Source organism: Diceros bicornis, chromosome 16 (assembly GCF_020826845.1).
Source record: "Diceros bicornis minor isolate mBicDic1 chromosome 16, mDicBic1.mat.cur, whole genome shotgun sequence".
In the NCBI taxonomy this organism is placed as follows: domain Eukaryota; kingdom Metazoa; phylum Chordata; class Mammalia; order Perissodactyla; family Rhinocerotidae; genus Diceros; species Diceros bicornis.
The window spans coordinates 7,765,205-7,788,208 of NC_080755.1; the positions used below are offsets into that span (position 1 = coordinate 7,765,205).

General features: G+C 44.2%; 1 protein-coding gene across 1 annotated transcript in view; it reads left to right on the forward strand.

Annotated features, from left to right (window-relative positions):
• RAB31 (RAB31, member RAS oncogene family) overlaps positions 1-23,004 on the forward strand; it is a 123,835-nt gene that overhangs the window by 41,424 nt on the left and 59,407 nt on the right. The window contains exon 2 of the mRNA XM_058556720.1: positions 17,714-17,793. Within this exon, the coding sequence (XP_058412703.1) occupies positions 17,714-17,793 (80 nt within the window). The remainder of the gene's footprint in view (positions 1-17,713; positions 17,794-23,004) is intronic.

Sequence of the window (23,004 nt, forward strand, 5' to 3'; positions counted from 1 at the left end):
TCCGCCAGAGGCAGATGGACTTTGCTGTTGGCAAGGCCTGGTCATCAGGCCACGGAGATCTTTTCTAGGCTCTGCACGTTGATTTTTTCTAGTTAGGAGAAATCATTATTTTGATGTATCACTCTCCAACCACAGTGATAGAGCAGCACATTATTAAGTTATGATTTGGACATAATAAATAATGCTTGTTGCAGAAACCAACTTGAACTAGTGCCTGTAAGAAAATAGTGAGTGTGATAGTGTGACAGTGAAGTGAAGGGGCCGAAGGGAAAGGGGTGTGGCGATGGTGTAACGTGACCAGGGCTCATCTATAACGTCCTTGTGGATGGTTCCTCCTGGGGGTCAAGCTTCAGATGGGGCAGCATGCTGCTGTGCTGCTGGTGGACATCAGGAGGTTCCCACAGGCCCCAAGGCCCAATTCAAAAAAAGAAGATACAGGGTGTCCCATGGAACCCAAAGGCAGGAATGCAGCTGGGCTTCAGGAAGATAGGAAACGTGCTGGGATCACTGGCAGTCCTGGGTGTGCTGTCTTAGGGCTGCTGACTTCATTTCTCTGTTTCCTTTTTCCCCTTGCAGGGAGTTAAAAGATGGCTACCTCCAGCCTCCGCTTCACATGTTACCGTTCTAGCTTCAGGGAGCTTCGTGTTTCTCGGCCTGTATGGAAGGGCACCCTGCGAGTCTTTCCCTCAGTGCTTTCATGTATTTATTATAAATCTGTCTGTGGCACCCGCGAGGTTTTTTTGATGAACAGAAATGTGAAATCTGGAGGTGTGGAGGGCAGTTGCTGCTTACACCAGCTTCAGCATCCAGTGGATTTCTGTACTTTGATGGCACAGTATTGACAAGATCCTGATTGACATACCATTCTTTTAAAATGTCTATTTCTGCATGTGTTCTATATTTGTATGACATCCTAGTACAGTAGTATAGGCATACACTTTGTAAATAAATATACACGTACTAGAGGATGCACGCCAACTTTTTTTGTGGCCAGGGATGTGCAATCCAAGCAGTTTGGAGACCCTGACTTTATGGAATGTTTATACTACATAAAGGATGTTTAGCCACAATATCTGTGGGAATAGTCAGTGATTCATACAAGGGATAGTTCCTACCTTGAGAAGCATAAACTACACATTTTCTTTCCTGACCCTAAAATAAACTTCTTAAACAGATTTATATTCCCAGATCTAGAAGTATCCACAAGTGGAATTTCACGGTGTTGGAACACGAAGTACCAATACCCTCTCATCACAGTGAGGAGGAAGGTGGCCAACGATTGTTATCACGTTATCTATGCTTAGTTGCATAAAATTATTATTTAATATTGAAATTAACCAAAATTGTTCATTTACAAGAAACAAGCTGCCTGTTCCTTCTCTTTGAGATTTCTTAGCTCTGGACTTTTCCTCCCTAGTATGTGAAGGCCCCTTCTGGTCCCACATGCTGAGATTCTATAAGGTTTTGTTGACTTCTTAGGACTCAAGATGTGGACTGAAGATTATTTAGTGTTGAGGAAAGAAAGTACTAGGAGACAGAGGCCTGGAATTGGCCCTGCCCATTTCTTCGAGCAGTGTGACTATGAATTGCACTGGGCCTCAGGTTCTTCATCTATAAGATGCGAATAATAATACTTCAAAGTCACTGTGAAGATCAGATGTAGTAATGAACGTGAGCGTGCTCTCTAAGCCATAAAGCCTTTAGAATGAGAGTTAAGATAAAGAAAGGCCATAGTTGAGGCAGCCCTGATGGCCTAGTGGTTAAAGTTTGGCACTCTTTGCTTTGGCGGCCCAGGTTCAGTTCCCGGGTGTGGAACCACACCACTTGTCTGTCAGTAGCCATGCTGTGACAGCGGCTCACATAGAAGAACTAGAAAGACTTACAACTAGAGTATAAACTGTGTACTGGGGCTTTGGGGAGAGAAAAAAAAAAGGAAGATTGGCAACAGATGTTAGCTCAGGGTGAATCTTTCCTAGCAAGAAAAAAAAAAGAAATATCATTAGGAAAAAAAAAAAGAGAGGCCCTTGTTTAGTTTCTCATGAACTTTTTTGATGAAGGGCATGTTCTAGGATGTCATGCGTAAGGGGAATTGTGAGGTGCCAAGGAAAACACACAGGGCCTGAGCAGTTGCACCCTGGAGTGACAGGGAGATTGCTGCTGGGTGTGGTGCATGTGGCTCCTCTCTGTGTCGTGAAGGTGAATTGAAGATGACACTCTACCTCTCTGGGCTGTTAAGACCTTGAGGTCTGGCTCCATATTTTGTTCCTGGGAGTGTATCTTATACACTTACAGGATAAGAGATATCCTATTGAATCTGCAGTGCCTGACACAGCGGTATGGCCTGGTGTGGCCTAGACTTGCAGGATGTGTTTAGTGAGTGGAAGATAAAGGCAGCATCATACCCATTTGTATCTCTGGGACTTGTCACGGGATGGGGAGCCCAGCCTGTGTTCGTCAAAAGGCAGTAGGGTATAGGATGGAAGACAAGAACTTGGCCTTCTGGGGCCCAGACCAGGTTCAATTGCTGAACCTCCCTGAGCCTCTTTTCCCAACTGTGAGGGGCAATAATAGTACATCTCTCATAGAATTGGGTTGAAGATTAAATGAGATGATGCAAGTTAATACAGAGTCTAGCTTAGCAAAATGTTAACTATCATCATCATCATTATGAATGACATGATTAGCATTATTAATAGCTCATTGGTAACCGTGATTCGGAATTTGGAAGCTCAAAAGCTCCATTTTGCCTTGATGCCTTTCACTGCCTTCTCTTTAATTTTCCCTTAGTCTCCATTTTTGTTGCATTTTCAACCCGGCTGGCCACTTGCACTCACTTTTAGGCCAAGATCAGTTCAGCACCCTTGATCATAACCTCTGTCAGTGGGAACTTCTTACTCTCTGGCAAGGTTTCAGATGAGTTTGCCATGCTGGAGGGGTCGCAGGTGTTTTTTTAGACCAGGGCCGTACCTTGGCATGAACGACATGAGGTTGGCTCGCAGTTTAATATCTAGTGCAGCAGTGAGGTGCACGTCTGCAGTCGCTTGCTGTCCTCTGACCTTCAGCTGGCCTTTGGCTGGGGAGCAGTGGAGGACACTGGGTAGGAATCAGAGAGCCTGTTTCCATGGCTTTCCTGCTTGTCATCAGCAGTACACTGATTCAGGTTGTCCCGGGGCATTTGTCCAGTGAGTCTGTCTGTCTTCATCCGAGGTCCCAGCAGCCACACCCACTCTCTCTCCTTTGGATGATGAAAGAACAAGGGTGCCTCATCTTTGACCCAGGGGCTCGAGCGATGAGGAATAGGTGACAGCTTCTGCTGACTTCTGCTCAGAGGCCTCAGTGTGGGGTGGTTTTTTCAGGTAGCTGTGATGTAGGCGGCCTTGTGTTTCCTGGTCAAATTCCTTAAACTAAGTGTAATATTTTGGCATTTATTTCCAAAGAGCATAGATTGAGAGTGAGGGTGGTAGTAAGTTTCCTCGAGTTGGAAATTCATTGATGACTTTTATTTGTATTTTGTAAAGTCTCTTAAACTCTTGCAGAAGTGTCGGATGACGGTAGGAACTCTAAACCATAAGAAAGTCAGGCTGGCGTGATATTAACGGGGGAGGGTGTTTCTCACGCTCCACAGGCCCACCTCCTTCCTCTGACACGCTTCCTCCCTTTTTTGCAGGTCCCTTTCCTGGTGCTCATGTGATAATCAAGTCTAGGCCTTGATATAGTTGACCTTCATAAGTGTGGGGTGATTCCTAATGTATCACGGGTCAAAAACTGTTATTATTTAACTGGAACAGTGATGGAGTAGGAAGGTAGATAAGTTATGAGCAGACTGTAATATCCCTGGCTTATAACTAATTCGAAACTGTACTGGCTGCTTGCTCTTCTCTATACAGTCTGCCAGTGTGGGTATGTCTCATTGGATTAAGTCACATTCGCTGGTGTCTTGATTAAGGGAATACAACCATTAACTATATCACACAGGATCGAGACTTGGCGCTCTGTGAAGCCTTCAGTGCTAATTCGTATTAGTGAGTGGTCTGAGGATACTAACTTTTCAGGTTTATTATAGTCAGGATGTATGAACTGTTCCTTTTGTCTGCCGTACAGAGTTGAGCACAGAGTAAGCTGAGCTCATTGCAGAGTCTGAGCACTGACGTGATGGACTCTGGCCACCATCATCTGTGAAAAATGCGTGGCACACAGTAGGTGCTCAATAAAAATGCAGCAAATAAAAGAACAGCTTCCCAAACGGCCCCTGTTTCCTGTTTTGGTTTCCCTCTAGGCCTTTTCAAGTTCCATGACTGGTTGGATTTCATTGGTTCCCACTGCCCTCTGGACAAAATGCTGACTCCCTAACAGAATGACTGATGTCACCCTTGGCCTTGGGTGTCCTGGGGTCTGTTCTGAGTAACTGATGCCCTTCTGTGCCAGTGGTTCACCATTCTGACATGGCTGCCGCCAGGGCTTACCTCTCTCTCTAGCCCATGGCACGTCCGTTTGCACTCTCCTCCTTTTTTGTTTCCAGGTTGCTTTTCCCTGGTGGGTGTTTCAGCATCAGTTAGGGTTCAGGCAGGGAAGCAGAAGTGCTGTGTGATGGGAAAAGGATTTATTCCAGGAATTGCACTTAATACCATTGTGGGCGGCTGGGGAAGGGAAGGCCTGGAACAAGGAGCTCGAAGATCAGAGGAAAGGCCTCGAACAGAGAAGCTCTGGCGTGGTGGTGGGGCGGTGGGGGCTTTCACGGAAGATCTGAGAAGCTGACACGGCCAGCAGTGTGTGGCCCAGGAAGGGCTGGGGTAGATGTCTGTGGGCAGCTGCTGCCTCTCACCTACAGCTGGAGGGAGGCCTGGGGCCACTGTCGGGAGAAGAGGCTCTGCCAGGAGCCTGCTGAAGACCTTCAGAGTAACAGCTGTTCTTGACTTCCTGCAAATTTCTCTTTTGGTCAACTCTAACCCAGAACCCTACAGAGAACGGGATCCTGGGAAATGTCGTCCCTGCTTTAGCTAAATTGACAATAGGATAATCCAAGACAGCGCACAGCGGGCCAGTGTAGTGGTGTCTGTGTGGGGTGTGTGTGCCTGTGTGCATACATGTATGTGTGTGCATTTGTACATGTGCGTGTATGTGTGTGCATGTGTGTGTGTGGTGCGTGTGCATGTGCACACATGTGCTTCAGATGCCCTGCGGGAACATCAGAAGTGGGGAGATAGAGCCCCTGGGTTAGTGAGCCTCTTTAAGGCCAGTTCCCTCCAGTCAGAGCGGGATCAGCAGGAGGGGGCAGAGGAAGGGGCAGAAGGGGCATCTCCCAGCCCCCGGCCCCTCAATCCCCGTGTTAATGGGTTGCTGCTGGCATCTTTGCCTCCTGGAGAGAAAAGCCTCAGACCTCCACTAAACTGAACTCTTGGACAGACTTTCTTTCTCCTCTGGCCTCTGCTCATGTTGCTGGAACTCACTCCACCTCCTCTCTTCCTCCCTTCTCCAATCCTGCTCCCCACCTCACCTGACTAATGTGTCTTTTGGTTTCAGGTCTAATGCCCCAGGTCTACAAAGCCTTCCCTGATCTTTCAAGTGTGGGTTACTATCCCCCTGTCTCTCCATCATAGCACTTCTCACCGTATGCGGTACTCTCCAGTTTACTTGTCCGTTCTTCACTGGACCAGGAGTTCTACAGGGGTAGGGACATAGGATCTTGCCGGGGCTTACCAGCAGTAGCCATTTTCTTCCCTTCACGATGTCATACAAGTGATAAGTGGTCGAGCCTTTCTGATTCCAAGTTCTAAGGGTGCATGCGTGTGTGTGTTGAGGGCTCATCCATCCCCCTGTCTCTCCCTGTGAGGATGACCAGATGACCACCCCTGCTGGGACCTCTGCTCTGAAAGTGCTGTACGGAGGGCGGGACCCCCAGACAGCGTTTCTCATAACATCTTCAGAATTTGCCCGATGGCTCTGGTGGATGGAACAGGGAGTAGGGCGGTAGAAGACTAAGCAGAATTTATGATCTTTGAATCAGGCAGTGTGTGAGTTTGAGATGGATGAGCGGTAGGAGCTTTGTCTTTTCCAGGGGTCGGACCCAGTGTTTCCTTGAAGGTAGACATTCAGAGATCGGTGAGGTAGCCTGAGCCTTCGACGCTCAGCAATTTAGAATGGAAGGAATTCAGAAGGTGTCTGTGTTTTCAGTTGATCTTACAAATATTGAGGTCATAGGTGACATTGAGAATCTGGAGAGGGACCTTCTCACCAGAAAAACTTACCTTCCTGCAAAGGTTTACGTTTGATTTTGGGGGATATTAGATGCCTGAACCCTGTGATCTATTTCTGACCCTCATCCTACAGATGTGGCGGCAGGACTAAAGAGGTAGTGTGCTTGCCTGAGGTCAAACGAAAGGCTAGCTAGCAGAGACAGAGGGGAGGTTGGAGGGAGCCGCGCCTCTCACTCAGATGGAAAGTTTACTTTTGCCTGTTGGTGGTGGTAGAAATAACGGTAATGCCATCAGATTCTAATAAGGGGCAGAGTGTCCCCGATGCTCTTTGGGTTCCGTGACTCTGATCTGTCAGTTATTAAGACTGTGTCTGCTTCAGAAGCCCCCTGGTCAGAGAGCGGGGAGCATGGTGAGAAGGTGGGAGCATCAGCCGAGGGGGTCCCCAATAAGCACATTCGCAGGGGGTGTTAGGCAGGTAAATTGCTGGATTGTTGTTTGCCTTCCCTTTTGTCTAAGACTTGGCTATTACACATTTTCTCCACAGAGATTTAGGATCAGTTTAATGAGCTGTTCTTTAGAACAGTCTTCTAAGGTGAGTTAATAGGATTACCTAAAGCCAAGAAATGAGGAAATGAGCTCCAGGAATGTGTCCTCCTTGCTTCCTTTCTCCCTCTGTCCACCCAGGTCCAGGCACCAACCATCCGGGCCCTGGCCCATCCGCTGGCCCAGACTAAGGGTGTGTAGAGGGAGGAGGTGAGATAGGAGGAACCAAAACAGCCCCACCCCCTGGTGCTGGATTCCCCCTTGACTCACAGTGTGTGGAAATGATGCCAAGTGAAGGAGAATGGTTCTAAGGAGATTAAAAGGCACTTAATAAAACAGGGAACTGTGTGAATAGTCACTCAAAGCAATTCTGAAATGTCTGTAATGAGATCTTAAAAGCAAACTCTGAAATCTCTACTTCTCTGATTTCTGATCTCAGATGCTGCGATATCTTCCCTAGAGCTTTACCCTTAAGATTGAATTATTGCTTTACATTGTAGCTCTTTACCCACGGTAACGTCATTTGCTGACTTTAGGTTTATCCTCAGTGCTTAAGTCACTCTAAACATGTTTTGTCAGTTAAAGCAATGTAATATCTTTCTTTTCTCACGGCCCAGAGAGTGGATTCCTGTAGGAATATCCAGCATCACTGCTCTCAGGGCAGAGCCTCGTCCTGTACAACTTTGCCCTCGTCGTCCATCGAGGGCCAACCTCTCACACTGCTGACCCACCCTCAACCTTAATTTCCTACTGCAAAATGGGATAACCCTACTTCTTTAGGGTTGCTGCATGGATTAAATAAAATTGGCTCAGAATCAGTGCTTAATAAATGTTATCCACTACATCTGTAATAGTTATCCACTGCTCTGTAACAAGTTGCCCCCAAATTTAATGGCTTAAAACAACATACACTTATCATCTCATGGTTTTGTGGGTCAGGAATCTGGGTGAGGCTCCATGGGTCTCTTACAAGGACTGATGGTGTCAACTGGGGGAACTGGGGCAGGGTCTGCTTCCCAGCCCCTCAGTGGTTGCTGGCAGGATGCAGTTGCTGGAGTCCTATTGTAGAGGTACACTGAGGCCTCAGTGTCTATTGGCTGGAGCCTCTCTCAGTTCCTTGCCTCGTGGCCCCCTGTGCATGGCAGCTTGCCTCATGAGAGCAAGCAAGCAAGAGGGGGCAAGTGGGCGTGAGAGGAAGAGGGCAGTCACAGTATTTTACAACCTAACCTCGGGAGTGAGGTTAGGTTGTAAACATCACTTTTGCCGTTTTCTATTTTTTGGGAGCAAGTCGTTAGGTCTAGGCTACACATAGGGGAAAAAAGAGCACAAGGCAGGGATCACTGAGAATCATTTTAGAAGCTGCCTGCTGCAATTGTGATCGTTGTTTACCCTTATTTGCTAGATCTGCAACTCAGAAACAGTGAATATCTAGTGCTTTGTAAAAAAATTACAGAATATAACCATAAAACCCAGTGTCTACTGCTTGTGCCTGTGTAGGCCGGGCATTTCACGGACTCAGTGGGTTGTCCCTCTAGGAAGAGGGGAGCCTGTGTCTTTGTCATTTGTCTAGTGACCCATGTTACCCCACCAAGAGCCCACACACGTGTTGCATGTGAGGCAAGAAGGGTGACAAAAGAGCAGTTGGTTCCTTTTGCAGGAAGTGTGATTTAAGTAAAAAACCGTGTTAAATTTTTTTAAAAAACAGTTAAGGTCACACCTTCTAAGACTCATTAGATAAACTGAAATTTCTGCTTAGCTGCACAGAGTTTGTACATCGGGACAAGCTTCTCTCTGGACACGCTGAGAGGCGGCGGGGCTATTCTAAGAGGAGCGGAAGTGGAGGAGTCATGGAGCCTGCTCTTCTTCCCCATTTAAAAAGCGTCTTCCTTCTTTAAGTTGTCCCTAAGGTAAGGCAGGAGGAGAGATGGTGACCGTGAGGACCTCTTTGGAGCTGGGCGAGGACTCGTCTTTCCTTACTCCCCATATGTCAGTGACTTCGGCTTCCTTGGATCTCCTAGGACATTCCTGTGCCATCAGCAGGTCGAGAGGCCACTCCACCATGGGGGCCAGAGCTCCCTCCTGCAAGATTGCTGAACTTCAGAATCCACCAGATCTGCCAACTCTGGAATAATGAGAGGCAAATCAACTTAACAATAGTAGAAAGAGACAGTACTTTTTAATATCGTGAATATTTTCTCACTAGGAGCAGTCTCTTTGGGGTAGATGATGTCCCAGAGGCAGGACCATCTGTTCTTTTTAGATCCTCCTTTAAGAGCCACAAAAGACCTGGGGTGGTGTCTTAGCTTTGACACCCATGTCCTGGACAAGCTCCTGTAATTCTCTGCTCTAAAATGATGATTCTAAGACTTAATCAAACACGACCAGAGATACGAGAAGACAAGGCAATTTGACTGAAAACCTCTCCACAGACAATAGAAACAGACCCACAGAGGGTCTAGACAATGGAACCATCAGACGTGGACTTCAAAACAGATATGTTTAATATGTTCAAGGAAATAAAAGTCATGATTTCAAAATTTGGCAGCCAATCAAAAACTATACAATGAAAATGTTACAACAGAAAAAATACAATAACTAATATCAGAAAATCAATAAATGGGATTACCATCATGTGAGGTACATCTGCAGAAGGAACTAGAAGATAGATCAGAAGAAAATCTCCAAAATGAAACAGACAAAAAGATGGAAAATAAAGAACAGAAAATAAGAGATATATATGATAAGGTGAAACGTTTAGTCCAGGCATAATTCAAGTCCCAGAAAGACAGAAGCGATCTGATGGAGCAGCAGCGCTGCCTGAAGAGACAATGGCTGATGCTGCTGCACATCAAAGCCTGGCTGGGGGCCTGGAACTTTTCCTGTGCTCAGTAAATGCCAGCTTTTGTCACTGCCCATCTTACTATTTGCCCACCCCTGCTCCTATGAAACATTTGTACTATTGGCAATATTACTGGAGTCCAAATCTCCAAGACTGTTCCACACAGATCTCCTTACTCTCCTGGGGCATTCTGTTTGTTCTAAAGGCCTGGGAGTCTGGTTGGCACTGGCTGAAATCCCCAGTGTGAAATTAGAGTAAGTTTTCTGTGGAAACAACATTGCACATAGATACTGGGTTCTTCCTTGGAGAGTGCTGTAGTTCAGTGCAAGTTTGGGAAATAATCATTATTTATTTACAGCTTTATATCAACGGAAAAATGCAAATCTGAATTTCAGATGATTAGCCAACAAATGCACTTTTGGAATACTGCCATCAGCCATCCAGTTGATGTATTGGGAATTTGGGGGATTGCCTGTGCAATGACCTTGGTCACAGTCACTCTAACCTCCTGTCTTTGATTCCTTTGTAAAATCTAAGCCTGATGTGTAAGTGTCCCAACTGCAGGAATCTGGACTTAATCTTCCTGTTTCCTGTCTGAGCGTATTGCGGACTGCACAGGCACTGAGTGAATGGATGAACGTGTCGATGCTTGCATGCCTTCTGGAGAGGGATGGTCTGGCCGGTGAACGAGCACTAGATATGGGGAAAATCAAGTCTGAATCTGAACGCTACTTTTACTAGTTATAGGATCGTAGGTAGTTCTCGTAAATTTTAGACCATAGTTTCCTTACGTGGGAAATGTGGACAATGCCGTCATGTCTTCCTCCTTACGAAGGGCTGTGGTGAGGACCAAGTGAGATAAAGTAAGTGAAGATGTGTGCCTCTGTTACCTTTTGAACCATTTAATCATATCTTTCTTGTGGCTTTCATGCTCCTTATTTCTGCTTATTTCTTCATATTCTCTAGTAGGATTTTTTTTTTTTTTTTTTTTTTTGGTGAGGAAGATCAGCCCTGGGCTAACATCTGTTGCCAATCCTCCTCTTTTTGCTGAGGAAGATTGGCCCTTGGCTAACATCCATGGCCATCTTCCTCTACTTTATGTGAGACACCGCCACAGCATGGCTTCACAAGCGGTGCATCTGTCCACGCTCGGGATCCGAACCTGTGAACCCCGGGCCACTGAAGCAGATCGCATGAACTTAACCGCTTTGCCACTGGGCCGGCCCCTCTAGTAGGATTTGTTTAACATTTCTCCAGGTCATTTTATGCACCTCTAACATGGCACTTTATTCTCTGTATGTAGACTTTAGATTACTTTAGTTTACGTTTAGAGGATTGTGAACATTTCCAAGCTATGTTCATTAATGTGCATGGGACATTAATCTAAATGCTTAAATTCATTTATGCTATTTATATGCTTAAAATTAGGTCTGTAAGCAATTTTCCCCCATGAGGTAGATAGAAAAAACGAAGTCTAGTGACTCTCAGACTCGGGTCAGAACCCACCTTTTTCACTATGAGACAATTCGGTTCCATTTTTGTCATATATGTAGTTAGTTCCTCTTTGTTGTAATACACACTATTGGCATGTTTCAAAATAACCATAACAGAAGGAATTGCAGAGTTGTTTCTGGGAATGCTCGGGAACTTTTTATTTATATTGTGTTTTCTGCAAATAATTTTGTGGTATGGTTTTCTAAATATACTAAGATGCCTAGAGTTGGATTTTTCTTGCATTGTTAGTTCAGTTTTTCCTAGAACATAGTGTAAAGGCTGAGATATACTTGGCTTGGACAGAAGTCTCACCACCACCAAAGGAGACCTTGTAGAATGTATGGTCATAAAACAAGCATATTATGGACTTGAGTTTCATGATGTTTTTTGCTTTTATGGCTTTTTTTTTTTTTTTGGTAATGGTTACTGTGATTTATAAATATTGAACTCTTTTCTTTTCAGTGCTGAAGAATCTGGTAAAAAGTGCTTGGGATACATTGGAATTATTTTATACCAGCAAGATATTATTTATCTTGGGGCAAACAGATCCATTAGGTCTATAATTCCAATAAGCCGTTGAACAGCATCCAGGAGCAAAGTACTTCAGTCCTTCTATGAGAAGGGGGTTGTAGGTACAGAATAAGGTGACGTGTCGGAGATCTCCAAGGAGCTCAGTGGAAGCTCTTGGGGTGATGTGCAGTGTTTTGACCTCGAGTCCTTGGTCCCGCCAGTTTAGGTTCCTCAGAAGCAGTGGCCTTTGACTCTCATAAAGGGCATGTGTGATTGGGGTTTTCTGTGGGTTGCTTTGTTATAAACCCAGTGCAGAGGAGTGGAACGGGGTGTGTATCCTCTCCCCCCTAGCCAAAGCTTTAAAATATGCTTGGTGGATTAATATAGAATTTGTGCCACATTACTGTGAGATTTCTTTCAAATCTCTAAGTGCAGACTGCAGAGCTTCCCAGCTTGGGATTCTTGAGCCTGACAGAGGCATAATCCTTTGTGTTGACTCCTGTTTTCTATTCTGGGTGGACCCAGGTTTCGGGCCGTGGAAAGGGCAGGTGCTACCAGCGAGGAGCCCTGGCCTGGGTACCCTACAGCTATAGGAAACGGAAACTCTTTCCCTCACCAGGCATACACGCACTGCCCCAAACTACTAGTCATTGCTCTCTTCGTGTGCTGTGGTTTATCTCTACACAAGGCCCTCATGTGCAAGGTGGGGGTAGATGTGTCCCATGTCCTTGATGAGACCTTTATGCCACTGGGTTGGATTTGATGGTGCTCTTGGCTTCTCTCACCTTTGGGGTCAGAAGATCAAACCATTAGCCATCCCACAGTTCTGCCTTTTTCTCTCCTTGTTTTGTTTCTGTCCTCCCAAAAGATCTGGCTGTCCTCTATTAGTCCTCCTAAATTCCTAACTTAACTATTTATCAATGAATTTAAGACACTTAGGAGTTTTTAGAAGTATGTACAGCTTAAAGTCTAAACAGTTAAATAAATAGATGACTGAATGAAATAAAGAAAGAAATTAATGCAAAAATCCTTGCTGTATGGGTTCTCTCTGATTCCCAGACCAGAGATGGATGCTTGAATGATCATGCCCGTAGTTGATATGAGCAAGTCGCATTCTGCCTCTTTGACATTTTGATGGGCATGAAATGAAAGTTTAAAAGATTACTGTCTGTGCCATAATTTATTTAATTTATAGTTATTTTTTAGGCCATTTCTAATTTTTATAAATAATACGTCAATGAACTTTTCTGTGCTCATTTTTTTCTTCTTTTAACTACATTCTTAGGAATGGAATTCTTGAGTCTGTGGGTCTTGTTATAGTTTGTAACTTCCTTTCCATAAGAAGCATGTTGATTTATAATGTTATCAACAGTGTGTATTGTTTATTAGTTTCCCCCAAAGACCTTCCCACCGGTAAAGATGTCTCAAAGGCCTGCAGAGCAGCTGTTAGTGCGTTTGGAGTGGAGGAGTTGGTAGGAGTGTGTTGACTATTGGGAAGTGTGGGGCAATGGGAGAGGACAGCCCTTTGTTCTGGGAACCCACCTCAATCAAGTCACAGTGATTCTCTGCAGAGCTGTGTTGAAAAGATTTTGAGGCCCTTTTCAGGTTCAATAAAATAACACGTCCCAAATGGATTAGTGATGTCTTCCATTACAGCAGGTTTAGGTAGTGGTGATATATTTGCCTAGGATTTACCATTCTTTAATTGAAAGGTAGGAACCCCTACTTGCAGTCCATTGCAACAGTCCAGGAGTGAATCAAGTGACGCCTAGAGTTTTACGTGGCAGCAGCTGAAAGTTTGTGATTGATGATTTCATAATTATAGATTTATAGGTGATTAATAGATGTGACAGACAGTTCAAACAGCAGAGTAAGTGGTTGTTCTTAGAGAACTGTATTATTACCCCCAAATAATAACATACATGAGAGGAATATCATATGAGGGGCCCATTTCCCAGTAAGTAGATGGAACCAGTTTCAAGGCCTCAGCACATATCTGGTATCAACCATTCAGATGAGAATACAATGTGATGTTGGTTATCTCCCAGGGAGGATTTTCCTAAACTTTATTCCTGGTTGGTGGAATCCCAGTTGGTTTTATTCTAATGCCTCCCAGTAGTTGGTAGTATGTCCCCCTTTCATTACCAGCAAAAATCCAGTAGATCTGTCTTGAGGACACCATGCTACTGTGGAAGGTAAAACTGGAAAGCAGTAATAAAAAGACTCCTTGTGAGTTCTAGAAAATGGACTTTTTTGGGGAAGAAGTCGGCGTGTGGCAAGGAGGTTGATTTAACCTGGTGAAGCCTTGAGAGGATTTCACTGGGACTCAGAAAATTTGGTTCTGACTCTGTAGCCAGCTGTGGACCTTGAGGAAGTCATGCAGCTTCCTCTTTTGCAAAACTAGGAGATTGGACAAGATGGGCTATGATATTGTCATAATCTTATGAAGTGGAAAAATATATGCATAGACGAGTCTCCTTCCGTGGGTGTAAGTCCACCAAAAATAACGTGGCCTCTAAAGAATGGCAGGCAGCCACGATCCTCCTCCCTCCTCCTTTCTCTTCCTTCACAGACTCTGTTATCCACCCAGTCGGCTTTCTTCTCTGTCTGCTTTCAGCCTTTGTGTTTTCCTGTGCGATTGTCCTGACTCACTGGCGTTTTCCTCTTGTGTGTGTGTGTCACTGTCTGGATGAGGCTCCTGCAGGAAAAGAGAACCACAAAGCCCAGTGATTCATGAGCACGGCCGGTATCCTGGCCTCAGGCTCTCCTGGGCACTCCTGGAGCAGGGCCTTCCCCTGCTGGCCAGCTGGGGAACTGCAGTCATCCTGGGAGAGAAGGAGGGCCCGGAGGTCATTTCTTGAGCCGTTTGGAAGACTGGCCAGAGGAGATTATTTGAGGAAGTTTTTTGTAAGAATATTTTCTTTTCTGAGACAAAGGAAAACTTTGCCTATCCTTTTGTTCTTTCGTATCAGATGTGTAAGAGAGAGAGAAATGTTGAGACTTAAATTGTGAAAAGAAAAGAAATACTGAATGTATTTGGCTGAAGAATTGACTCTGAAATCGCCATTTGAGCAGGCTTCTGCTTTAACTCTTCCGAAAAGCTGGTGTTTAGCTTGAGTTATCTGTGGAAGACGATTGGTAGAGATAGATAATTTCAAGATGGCTTTTGAATTTTTTTATCTTCAAGGACATTTTGAGGGTCAGCCTTACAGGATCTCTTGGGCTGTTTTGGGGATGTGGAGCCAGTTGTTTCGAGCAGAACCCTTGGGTAGAGTGAATGGATAGACTCCAGACGTGTTTCCCAGAGCAGAGCCCTGACTGTGAGGACACACAGTCTAGCCAGAGGCCTGTGCCCCAAGGACCACTCACAGGGAGTGAGCGCCATGTTGCTTATGGGGGCAGGGCCCCTCCGAGGGGCATTTTCTCAGCTTGGAAGTAGGGCCAGCCTGGATGTAAGCCGAAAGGACACCAAGGAAGGCCAAAAAGGAACAAAACTTGGACGGTAAGGATTTGTCTCCTGACCTCTGAGCGGTGGGTCAGCCAGAGGCAGAGCAGCCCTGCCCGCCTGAGTGCTGGCACTTAGCTCTGTCAGGCCCCTGTCACGGTTGTGGAACTCCAGGAGGCTGCGGAGGGGCCGTGTTATCTCCCATCAGTCAGGCTCTTCTGTGCCGGCACAGTAGGGTTTGATGACTGCTTGCTGGACCAGTGAAGAAGGGACAAATAAAGAACCCTGAGAAAGAGAACTCTAAACTGAATGGAGAGGCCCAGAGAGGGAGGAGACAGGCTCTTTTGTTAACCTGCCTTCCCGTTATGGGAATGACTTCAATGGGTGCAGAGAGGGCGGAGATTAATCATTTAGCATTTCTCATAGAACGGTAAATTTGAAAGCTCTCTACAGGAAGGGGTGGGGTTGCACCCCACGAGCTTGGTGACATAAAAATAAAAATTGGTGTGGTCAGTGTTGGGGAGAAGTTCCCACCCTGCCTACTGGGCAGTTTGCAGAAAACAGTTCACCTTATGAAAGAGTACATTCTCCTTATCTTCCAGGGTAGGGTAGGGCAGCACAGTGCCTCAGTGTTCAGCTTCTCTGGGGTTGTGTGGACTAAAGAATGGCAAGGATCTGCTTGTCCACAGGGGGTTTTATAGCAGCTGAGATGAAGAGAACTCAATTGTGGTTTGGGGGACTGTGGGGACGTCAGCCGGAAGGCACACTGAAGGTGCGGCACAGAAATAGCAGTGGCATTGATTGGGAATCTTCGGAGCTAATGTTTTCATTTTGTTGTCACCTCTTTGAACTCTGCACATCGATTTGCAGACTGCGGTTTTATTATGGCTCAGAACCAGTGAGGGCTGCTCTCCCCGGGATGTGAGACCTCCTGGAGAATGATTCTGGAGAATGCTGCTCTTGCCCCAGGTTCACTGGAACTGTCCCCTCAACATGGGAGCGAGAAAGAGTCAAAATAATTCAGATTCCCAGTTGGTATTTCAAATTTCAGTGTCTAAAGAAAAACACATTTCTCTGAGTTTCAAAGTTTTCTCCTTGATCTTCAGACTTTTAAAGTTACACCTGTAATGTGAGAGAACCGTATCACTATTTTCTCCTTCCTGGGCTAAATATGTCTTGTTTCCCTTTCACTTATAGATCTCAATGTCTCCATGATCCTTTCAGATAAGCACGTACTGACAGGACTTCTCTGTGGTGACAGTCTGTGAGCCGTGCATCTTCTTGCCTTGTCACCCCCTCAGAAGAGCAACTGCTTTGTTCTGCTTTCTGGGCAGTCTCTCGCCTTTATCTAGTTACTCTTCCTTTGAAGTTTCCACTTCTACCATCATAGTTTTAATTTCTAAGAGGTCGGTCTTACTCTCTGAATGATCTTTTAAAATAGCAGCCTGCTCTTTTTTTGTGGGTATAAATGTCTGGTAGTTTTTAGCCGAGTGTTTACTTTTAAGAGATTAAAATGCATTCTGAAAGCTCTGTGTGCACTGGGGCTTGCTGACTGTGCACATGGCCTTGAGTTGGGAGACTCCAAGTCTTAGGATCTGCAGAGTTTTCTCTCTTACCCAGCGTGGAGTCTGACTTCTTCTGTCTGGGCTTGCACAGGGCAGGGAATAGCACTGGGCGCTCCCTGAGCTCAAGTCCCTCAGCCCAGTCCCTGTCTGATACAGGTTTCCTGGAGAGTCAACCTCCCATGTCCTCCTGGAATGCAGGAGGGTGTCCTCTGGTTATGTGGCCTGGGGTGCCAAGGGTATGTTTGTGTGAGCCTTTCAGCTGATCCTGTGTTCAGCCTTGTCCTACAGTTCTTGATGTGTTCAGGGGTTCTGTGGCATGAATTGAGTTGCTTCTCATTGGCTTTCCTTCCTGCAGGTACTTAAGGCTCCAGCTTCTCTCTCAGTGACCACTCAGCCAGGTGCTTTTCGTTGATATCACTTGTCTGGTATTGTTTTGTCTTCTATCTCTTTGACCTTGTGAATTTGTATATTTTATTCCTTAAACTATTTTGCAAGGGTTTTGGAAGGGAGTGGATAGAAATGCATGTATATAAATTTCCAGTGTATAAGTGGACCTCTATCCTAATCAGCTTTAGAGAATTATTTAACAGAGAAAGAGCTGAGATGAGACCTTTATACGATTAAGCAAAACTGGAAGTTATTATGCAGCCATCAGATTCTAAAGAGAAAATGTTAGAAATGCAGAAGTTAGAATTCATAGGTCTTACAGGGTGATACCTAGAAAAACAGATTACATAGTTTTTGAGTGCTAAGGTTTTGAACAAAGTCAATTTTGTCTCTACCAAAACAATGCCGTGGGTTGCCATACAGCTCCTTTAGACCCCTCTAAAAATTTCCAGATTTCTGGAAATACATGTATTGTGAACATTGCCAATTCTAAGTTAATTACTGTATATATGGGGCGTGTTTCCAAAACTTGTTTTTACCATATTTCTTTTCTTTCTGTGAAAGCAATACAATTTCATTTCAGAAAATACTGGTAAGAAATAGAAGAAAATATCCCCGCTCCTCCTCCCCCACTCCTATCCATCAGAAATAACCTCTCCTGCCCTCTGGTTCTGTGTTTACACTGGGTTGGAATTGGCACCCTTGACCTTCATGGCTGTGTCCTCTTCTTTTCCAGGACACTGGGGTTGGGAAATCAAGCATTGTGTGTCGGTTTGTCCAGGACCACTTTGACCACAACATCAGCCCAACCATTGGGTAAGTTCCCGTATGTTCTTCTCTTTCACATTTCTTCCTTTCACAGCACTCAGAGAGGTCACTTTATGCCTGACCCTTCAAATGGTTTTCATCCCTGCCCATGAGAAAAGACTGTAAAAACGGACAGAAAGTCAGGGACCTTGAAGCAGTATGTCCAGGCTTACTATTGAAGGGGAGGAAGACTATCCTTTACCCACTCTGGGTCCTTTCTGGCTGGGCTACAAATTAAATCGACATGAGACTGAATAGCAGGAGAAAATCAAAGCTTTATAATATGTATACATGGAGAGACCCAGGGAAACTGAGTATCTCTACAAATGGCAGCGATTCTCTTCTTAAATAACATATTCAGTCAGGTAAAGACAAAGGAGGATGTTGGGGGGGGTCAGCTATGGGAGATTACCAGAAATGCACAGTGAACAAGATTATGCAGATTTAAGGCCTCGCCTTCTGCATTGACAAGTTTCTAGAGATGAGGTCATCTTCCCTTCTTCCAGGTACAGAGAGGGAGATACCTTTACAAACGGAGATTTCCCTTATAAATCTAAGTGTCTCTTACAAAGGATAACTTCTAGTTTTACTTGGAATGGGCTTAGCAATGACCCTCCCAGTCTATCCATAACCAGAGTTAAATTCTTTTAGGCCCTTAGTGGGGGGAGGGGTGGGGGAGGTCAAAGTTTCTTTTAGAGAAAATAATCAAGGTAAAGAGACATATTTTGAGGTGTCCAATTCTGATCCCCCACGCTGTCCCTGTCAATAATTTTTTTTTCCTAGCCAACCATCCTCACACTGTAGCCTAAGGCCATTTCCTTGATCTCTAGGAGCAGTATTCTGTAAATCATGCCAGCTTTATTTCCAGATGGAAGATGAGACACAGGACAAATCCCCAGGGATTTGCCTGCCTGCCAGTAAACCTGGAAAGGCTGTCCATTTACAGCTGTGCCGTCTGCAGCCTGTGGCGCAGGTTGACTTTCCTTTTCTGGATTAACCGAATGGACGTCAGCATTTCCGTTCCTATGCTTGGGGAGGGGCGGCGGGAGCACTTCCAAGTCCCCATGATCTGGGAGTGCCAGAGCATTGTCCCATTCCTGTTCCCTCTCCTGTGGAGGCTTTCGCCAGAGAAGCTTTCGCCGTGGCATTTTGCAGATGCTCGATGGTTCACTCTCTTAGAACCGGCCTCACTTATTTTCTCCCTGAAGACACCATGCTCTTTGCAGAGAGCAAGGTTTTGTTTTCCTCACAAGGGAAACAACAGGTGTGTATATTTGGGGGTGCTGATGAGGACAGGGGCAATTGTCTCTCTCAGTAGTAAGTGGAGAAACTTCGGGGCACGGCATAAGTAGGTGCTCAGGAGCAGCTGGTTGATAGGCCAGTGGTTTGAGTGGTGGACGTGAGAAAAACCAACACATTTTGTAGTTAAAAAATGGCTTAAAGAAATGTGTTCACAAAAATAAGCATCAAGAACTGTGAAGGGTCCACAGGCGAACAAGTTAGTGACCCCCGATTCATGGGTGCTGGCAGACGATGCGTGGCTCCTGGGTCAGAGACAGGAAACAGCAGTAACCAGAGTATTATCACTTGGCATTGGTTCCCCAAGCCTCAGTTTCCTGGAGGGGGACGTGAAGAGGGTCAGATGACATCCCACATGCAGTGGGTTGCGTCACAGGAGAGGAACCCAAGTCTTTTCTAATGGGTAGTAAGCATGTCTGTGCTTTGCTGTCTCCCTTCCAACGCTATGTGCCATACAAACATCCTTGAAAACACGTCTGGGAAAAAGACATGCCTTCTGCTCGCAAGATGTGCAGGATGCGAGAGGCCGTGGGGCATTGTCTCCCAACACAGGGACTTCTGTAGGCTGGGGAGATTCTTCTCACTCTCATCTGTGCTGTGCTTTGTTCCTCTTTAATTAGCCAGTTTGTGTTTCTTGATAATAAAAGCAAAACCCATAAGAGCGATAAACTCTGAAGTGTGGTTCTGGATGGTGGAAGAGGGACTTTTGCTGTCTCCTTCTTATCACCAATATTTAGAGTCCAAAGTGCATGTTTAACATATTTCTTATAAGTATTTTCTATGTATATGCAGGTATATAAATACATAATTTCTAAAAACAAAAACAGTGTCACACCCTACGTAACCTGCTGCAGCATGTGTTCTCCCTCCGTGCAGGTCATTCTCCATCCACGTAGGTCTTCCTCATTCTTTTCGTGAGTACAGATCTCCGGGAAGATGGCATAAACAGGACGCTTGAAGTGCTGTCTGTGCATTTCCTTGACAGAGTGAAGATTAAAGTCTAATTTTTCTGATTATAAAAATTCATGTTCACTCTAAAAAAGCTAATAAATATAGAATTTATAAAAGATGAGAATTATAGTATATATGCAGTTTTTTATCCTTTCTTATTCTTTTTTGAACATTTTCTTATAATATCACATAATCTTCAAAAATATGATGAAAATAATATTTTTCTGATTATAAAAGTGTTATATACTCATCACAAAAAATTGAAAATGAGGAGAAATATAAAAATTACCCATAATCTACCCCCCAGAGTAACTACTGTAAACATTTGGTATATTTTCTTCCAGTCTTTTTCCTATGTATATATAAAATCTTTTTTTATTCAGCATTATATTGTGAATTCCATGCCATTAAATGGCTATATTTTCAATTTAAGGCATTTAGGTTGTTTAAAATATTTTTACTTTTATAAATAGTGTAGTGTTGTATATCCTTGGGCATAAATACTTGCGTGTTCCTCTGATTATTTCATTAGGTTAAATTCATAGCAATGGAGTAATTTAGTCGAAGAAGAAGAACATATTTGAAATTCTTGATGGATATTGCCAAATTGTTTTTCAGAAAGCTTGTCCTTATTCTTCCATATACACACTGGTTTTAGGTGTTATTTTTTAAAATTTTGTATATGTGATTTTGAATTCTGTTCTTTTCCTGTAAACTTCAAACTTAAGCGTTTTCTCATACCTTAAAATTTCTTCATAAACACAATTTTAAGTGATTGTAGCATTAAATTCTGTGCTACTCTGCTTTCTGTCTACCTCATGCCTCGCTCTGGAGTCAAGATTAAGGTTGGTTCCTCCATTCTTGTGTGTTATCTTTTCCTGATATAGTTTAATTTCCCAATTTTAAAATCACTCAAACTTTCTCCTCTCTTCTGGGATTTTGAGAAAATGTTTTCAAACCCCAGTTTTAGAAAAACAAAGCTAGTAGGAACGTGTGGACTTCTTGGAAGATGGCATAAATGGAATACTTTAAAAAGATCGAGTGCTTATCCCTCAACAGGTGGATTTGGTAGGCTGGGAATCTGGTGTTTTGTTTACTGTGCTTTAAAAATTTTAAGCCAATAATGAAGACTCAGGAGATTCTTACATAATAAACTTGCATTTCTGGCTTCTCTTTTAAAATCAGGAGACTTGGAGCACTGGGTGCACAAGCTCGTGTGGCAGAAGCCAGTGGACCTGAGCTACAGTGCTCCCTCTGGGTGGGCAGGCTCTCTCCACTCCATGTCACTCCCACTGCTTCTTGTTACTGTTATTTTTATCAGTATTGCTTTTACATGTAGCCCACTTCGCTCGTTTACATGTCCTCCCTGGTCCCATAGCCATTTCAGTTTGTGTCCCTGGCACGTAGCCGTTTTTCCAGTAGTCCTGCTGGCCCCAAGGTCAGTGCAGCCAGGTGACTTGTTTGAGTGCACACAGCCCGTGAGTGACAAACTTGTGACTCACACCAAGTGAGCCAGTCTCCAAGTCCACCCTTGTTCTCCCACTGTAATCACCTACCATCGGGAAAGGCCACAGGCTGTGAAATGGCAGCAGTTCAGCATCGAAAGAGTTCATTCTTATCATCTTCTGTGACTCACAGTGAAAAATCTTGGCTTGCTGTTCAAGCAGATTGAGTCAACATCTTGAACATATACATGTGCGTGTGTATCTCCCTTTCTATTTCGACTTTTAAAAGGAAATTGTGTTACTTCTCGGCCAGATTTTGGTTCCCACAGATAACAAAGTCAGTTCAGCATTGCGGAATCTCCCCCTCCACTCCTCTGGAAGGTAATCTATAGAGAAGAAAGGATGCCTGAAGTTCTTAAGATTGCAGCTAGCAAAGAGGCTGGAAAAAACCAGAGCAATGACTGTCAATCTTCATTTCAAATATTGATAGTTCTTCGCCTAGTTGCAAGAAATCAGGAATAGAGAGGAGTGTGTGCATGCATGCTCGTGTGTGTATATATGTGTGTGTGCATTATATATGTGCATATACAATATATATACACACAATATACATATATGATATGTATTACTTCTGTTACTAAAACTGTTCCTCAGGGCTTACCATGTAGCAAGGGAGAATTTCACAGCTTTAGGTGTTATTTTTTGAAATGTCGTGAATTTCACAGGGGTCATTTCCTGTTTGACCCTACCACGGCCCTCCAGATCATGCAGAGTAGATATGGGTCCTGTTTCCCAGAGGAGGAAACTCAGGGGCTTTCTGAGTGCTCACCCCACTCGGGCTGGCTGTGAGGGCCTCTACATCTTTCCCAACTGTGCCGTGACGCTCTTCTCTGACCAGGGACAAGACAGTCTTTTGGGTCTCAGATTCCAGCCTCCCCCACCTTATCTGTAAAGTGAAGGGGTTGACTTGGATAATTTATGTTTTTTCCAGCTCTAAAAGTCTATGGTTCTAAGATTTTAAAGGCATGAACTTAGTTTTCTAAGCCTGAGAACTTTTTAAGGGTGGGGTTGATGTATTATTTATCCCTTTGCCTAGAATATAGTGAGGAATGAATGAAAATCTGGCTTACATCAAAGTAAAAACAAAAACAAAAATAAACACAAAAACAAAATATTGATATAGCTGTCTACATAAAATTTTAAAAGGCGTTTATGGAAAAAGTTCCATAAACAATGTTAAAGGGCAAAGATTAAACTGGAAAAATATTTTTGAAAATATACTGTTACAAAAGGTTAGTATAAAATACTCAAAAAGTGCATGAGAAAAGGATAACACTCCAACTGAAAAGTGGGCAAAGGTCATGAACTAAAGATTTACAAAAGAAAAATACAAGTGAACAATCAACACTTGATGGCCAGAAAATGATGGCCAGACTTCTGATAAGCATAATAAACACAAGAATGAGATATCACTTTCTACCTGTCGTACTGGAAAAGATGTGAAAGATTAGTATTGGTTGGGGAA